General features: G+C 54.5%; 1 protein-coding gene across 1 annotated transcript; it reads right to left on the reverse strand.

The window, feature by feature from the left end:
• Positions 1–2,138: 2,138 nt before the first annotated feature.
• Positions 2,139–4,316, reverse strand: LOC309976787 (galectin-7-like; the record flags this gene model as incomplete). The annotated part of the gene is made up of 4 exons (XM_082862560.1): positions 2,139–2,252; positions 2,878–3,079; positions 3,798–3,886; positions 4,302–4,316. 4 exons carry the CDS (start codon positions 4,314–4,316, stop codon positions 2,139–2,141), a joined length of 420 nt encoding a protein of 139 aa, XP_082718686.1.
• Positions 4,317–5,357: the final 1,041 nt, after the last annotated feature.

Genomic DNA, 5,357 nt, shown 5'->3' on the forward strand with positions numbered 1-5,357 from the left:
TAAGTGTGCATATATTTTCCTTATTTTTTATGCATATATTTTCTAATAACAGTGGAGATTATTAAAAAGGTAGAAGCTTTGGGCTGTTGTAGGTAGGTCCAAGGAAACTCACTGAAGTGTAGTTTGTAGGTAGGAGATGATGTGACACCAGTAGACATCCAGCGGGTTCAAGTGACTTTAGTTGTGTTACTCCTTGCAGTGGAGTCCTGGGAAGCCAGCAAAATGCGTGAAGCTGTGTATATATCTCTCTGTTACAAAAACAAAGTCTCAGTGTAGGAAAATGCAGCTGATTTTTGTGTGTTGACTATGTGTCCTGCCACTTTTCTGAATTCATTCATTCAAGTTTTAGCAATGGGGGGGAGAATCTTTAGGGAATTCTACATATAAGATCATATCATACATTTATGATATAATATATATATATATTTCTTGAAATGACAAAAAGTTTTAAGTACAATATAAACTTCAGTTTTTTCTTGAACGATTTGTGAATAAGTTGCCAGCATGCTGCCTCTTTATCTCCAAATAGTTTGTATTTTGTATAAATAAGAACATTCTCCACTATATACACGGTAAGACAGAGGTGAAAGTCAGGAAATTAACACTGATGAATCATTACCATCTAAACGGCAGAATCCAACCCCCTTTGTGATTGTGCCAATAGTGCCTTACTTTCCACTGTATTTGTTGAAATTCGAACTGTATAGTATATTATCTTTACAAACATTTTTTAATGTTCAGTAACTACATGAAAACACACATAAAATAAAAATTAATTCATTTAACAATGAGCCCTGGAGTCCCAAGGGATGCCAGATTTTCTCAGGTCTCCGCAGGGGACCCCTCATTCCACTGCCCCCCAGAAACATATTCAGAAAGGCCAGCATGGGGAAAGGTAGTTATAGGCGGTTTGCAAAGTACAGAAAAAGCTCAGGTCCTGAAAGGGCTCGAACTGGCGCCCAGGCTTGGTGGTCCCACAGGATTTTCCACCTCTTTTTAAGGTGAAACCAAGGAAAACAGGGCCCTGCTCCTGCACCGATTGCCAAGATTGCAATGTTGGCAGCGGCCAGGAGGGGGAAACATGTCACTGGTTTCGCAAGGTTCCAGGCCGAGAAACATCCGGCAGGGGCGCGGCTCCGGACTTTCCAACACGTGGTGCGCTGCCGGCACGCACCTTCCACCCCCTTCTCCGTCCGCTGCTGAGAACCACATACGATGCGAGTGCCTTGTGGGTGCGGGATTCGGGGGCGCTCCCGTGGTCTGGGCTCCTCTCCCACGAGTGGCCTTTTAGGGACAACCAAACCACCCCCCTGAAACCAGAAAATTCCCACATGGCACTCAGGGCTGACTGGGCTTCTGTATGTACCCCGCTCCCCGTTCCCCCTCCAGAATCCCTCGGGTAGGGCCGGGGTCGCAGGGCCGTTGAGTGAGCCGAGGAGGAAGAAGTGTGAGAACGGCGCTTTAGACAGCAGGGGGTCACGGAAGCACGGCCCTACGCATCCCGTGTCGCTGCAGTATGCGTCTGCCTCGGGGCGCGAACTGGCGGGACCTGTCCCAACTCGGGGACAGATGAGAGGCCGGCGACGCCCTGATTGGCTTCCAAGCCCCTTCCTGCGCCACCTGTCTGCAGGCGCCGGGAGGCCGGGGAAGCGACGGAGAGGAATAAAGCCTCGGGCATCGGCGCGGGGAGCAGGAGATTCACGCATCTTCTCCGCGAGGCTGCGGTCTCCAAGAGAGCTATTTGCAGACGTACCGATTGGGGGTTCCGTTACACCCACGGAGCGGGCGCCAAGGGATGGCTGGGGCCCCTGCAAATTCCCTGAAGTCGCCCCCCACCGCATTACCACCTGGCTGCTTCGCAAAGTGCTGCAGGGGGGCAAGCCAAAGCCCCACCCCCGCCAGATCGTGACCCTTCTCAGGCCTCCAGGGACAAAAAGTGCCCTCGGAGATCCAGGGACCCGCCCCGGCCACGCAATCGCTGTGTGACCCTTAATCAGTGTCTTCACCTCCCTGAGCCTGCTATCCTCGTCTATATGAAGGAGACACAGACACACAGGAGGCGCACAGACGAGAGGCTAAGACTTTATTTGTCACTCAAGAGCCCTGTGCCCCATCCCCACCTGCCCTCCTGGGAAGGCTCAGAAGAGCTTCACAAACTCCAGCTGCACGTCCCCGCCCACTTCGCACCGGAACGCGCGCTCTGGTGAGAGCCGGTAGCTGAACTGGTGGTATTCCTCGTCCCCGATCACAACCTGCAGGGACAAGGAGACACGGTTTATGGTTCCCGAGGCGACTGCGGGGTCATTCCCGACTCGTACCCACGCTGCGTGACCTCGTCACCCACGCAACCCCGCATTAAGGAAAAGGGCTGCTCTTGATTCTAAGCCCTTGCCGTGAGGAGTCAATGAGTTCATTGCTGGCACGGGGTGCTTTGTAAGCTTTGGCGGTGGATGTGGTCTCCACGGTGCCCGCGTCCACCGCCTCACTGTGACGCACAGATTGAAAGTGGAGAACGGCCTGGGTGGTGGAGGGTCTACAGCGACCATTCACTGCCAGGACTTATTCTGGATTCTGTCTCCCAACCCATCCATTCCCCTGCCCCAGAGCTGCTACGTCAGGCGCCAGTGGACAGGGAATAGGGTCCGGGGTGTCCACGCCTCCCCGCTGGACACCCACCCTTTGGGCTCGTTCTCTCGCGTCCTTGTCACCGCCATACGCCTGCCCTCTAGTGCGCTTGCGCCAGGGGAGGTGAGGGACTAGGGACGCCGTGGCCAGCTTTGGCCGCGCCTTTGCTCCCCACCTCTGACAAGGGCCTTCCTGGCCTTGCCAAGGGAAGAGACCTGGGTGTTGGCGGCCACCCCTGTGGCAGAGACGCACCTGGAAGCCTTCTTTTTGGGCAATGATGAGCATATCGAAGCGCTCCCCACGCTGGAAGGCAGGGCCAAAGCCGAGCTCCTCTAAGCCCCACTCGCCACACTTCCAGGTGTTCATGACCACCGAGGATTCATCCAGCCGGGGGTTGAAATGCAGGACGATATCACTGTCTTTCTCGTCACTGCACAGCAGGTTTATGTAGAACCTGTTAGGTGGCGGATGGGAGGGGGCGTCAGAGAAAGGACTTACCGATTGCCGAAGCACATCCAAGTCCACAGGGACCTGAGAACCACACGCCAGTGAAGGAGGGGTGGTGGACTGGAGGCCAAGGAGCCCAGGTTCCAGGACATCCAGAAACCAACTGGGGACCTGGACACACATCCACCCAGGCAAGGGTCACTGTACTACGGCCTGGGTCCCCCGCATTTCCAGAGTCCGGGAGTTGCCGAGGAGTCATGGTCCTGAGACAGGGGTGCCGCCGATCCCCCAATTCCCAGAGGGCCGGGAGCAATACCAGGGACCCCAGTATTCCCAGGCATCGTAGATTCCCAGAAATCCTGAAGCTCCCGACCCAGGAAGTCATAGCTTTGATTGCTGAGGCCTCCCAGGTGCCCAGGGCACCTCTGACTCACAGGCTGTGTTTCCACAGTTGCTTCAGACTCAGACTGGAAGTCTTACTATAAGTAAGAGCCTTGGATTGCCCTGGAACTCCCAGATTCTTAGAAGGTTGTAGGGACCCCAGGTACACTGTCCTGGGACAAATGAGTAAAGACATCAGATTCCAGAAGGTGGGAAATAGCTTGGAGATTCCAAGATCCTGGTGGGCAAAGCTGGCCTGGGACTTGTTCTCTGGGCTGTAAGAAGTGGGGTCAGCTGAGCCTGGAGACCTCCCACCCCTTACCGCAGAGGCTTGGAGGTCTCACCTGGCAGCATCTCTGGGGACAACACCACGAATTCTCAACACAGTGCCAACTTCGAAGCCGTTGACCAGCGAGATCTTGTGGGGCAACGTCTGCAGCAGCAGGGGTGCGGGGGCCAAAGTGGATCAGGGAGGCAGAGGAGAGAGACACATGGGTCAGTGCCGGAGAGAACATGACCAGGACCCAGGCCAACAGAATCAGAGAGCAGAAAGGCACAGAGGCAAAGGAAAGAGAGCCAGGCGTAGGGAAAGGGTTGGAGAGAGGAACACAAAGAATCAACAGGAAGATATTCAGAGAGGTAGAAAGTAAGGGGGAAACACCAAGGGGGAGATGGGAGCGTGGGATGGATTGGGTCAACCCAGAAACAACAGCCCAGAACGTCATAGCACCCCCGAACACCCGTTTTCTCCTTGACACAGGAGACCGCAGCCAAGCCCAGCCCCTACCCCATTCCAGTGCAGCCTTGGGTCCAAAACCTCGCCACCTCCACACCCCTGGAGCACTCACATATACGGGTGGCATGGCTGGAACAGCGGACAGGCAGTAGTGGTGGTGGGTATGGCTGCTGGGACCTTAAGTAGAAGCAGGGCGTAGCTGGCCCTGGTGACTCACCGTCACCCCTTTCCACACCCACCACCCACACCTGGCACAGACCCTGGCCCTGGGGCCATGCTGGCCAGCACCCTCCTTCTAGGGCCTCTGACACCCCTGCAGTCCCTGAGGATTCCCAGGTCCCTCTCCTCTGGGCTAATAATGATAGGAACAGTTAACAATAATAATAATAATAACACTATAGGGACTTCCCTGGCGGCACAGTGGTTAAGAATCCACCTGCCAGGGGAGAGGACACAGGTTCGATCCCTGGTCCAGGAAGATCCCACATGCCTCAGAGCAACTAAGCTGGTGCACCACAACTACTGTGCCTGCTCTCTAGGGCCGGTATGCCACAACTACTGAGCCCGCGTGCCACAGCTACTGAGCCCGTGTGCCACAGCTATTGAAGCCCGCGGGGCTACAGCCCGTGCTCTGCAACAAGAGAAGCCACCGCAGTGAGAAACCCGTGCACGGCAACGAAGAGTAGCCCCCTCTCGACACAGCTAGAGAAAGCCTGTGTGCAGCAACGAAGACCCAACGCAGCCAAAAATAAATAAATACATTTATTAAAAAAAAACAACATCAGAGAAGGCTCATTGAGCCACCATCCCTCCAGCCCTAGCTTCCTGGTGCCTGGCGGAGAGAAAACACGCTCGTGCCCATTTCATCATGGAAAACTCGAGTCCTGAGAGGCTAAGCTGTGGGCTGCAACTCTGGACCCTCTCTCCCAGGTTAGGACCTGCTGACTAGGGCTAAGGACGTGTCTGCCCTGACATTCCAGTTTATGCTTCTGGAATATAATAATAACCATGGCAACAGCAATAATAATAGAAAAGGGAGCTCAGAGGGGCAGGGTATTTTGCCTGATGGTCAAGGCTGTCTCCTTGGCGCCTAGTGCAGTGCCTGGCACACATAAGTGCTCCGTAAATATGGGTGAAAGAAGGAATGAAAGATAACACAGCTGCCATT

The sequence above is a fragment of the Leucopleurus acutus genome (assembly GCF_964270905.1).
Source record: "Leucopleurus acutus genome assembly, chromosome: 20".
NCBI classification, from domain to species: Eukaryota; Metazoa; Chordata; class Mammalia; order Artiodactyla; family Delphinidae; genus Leucopleurus; species Leucopleurus acutus.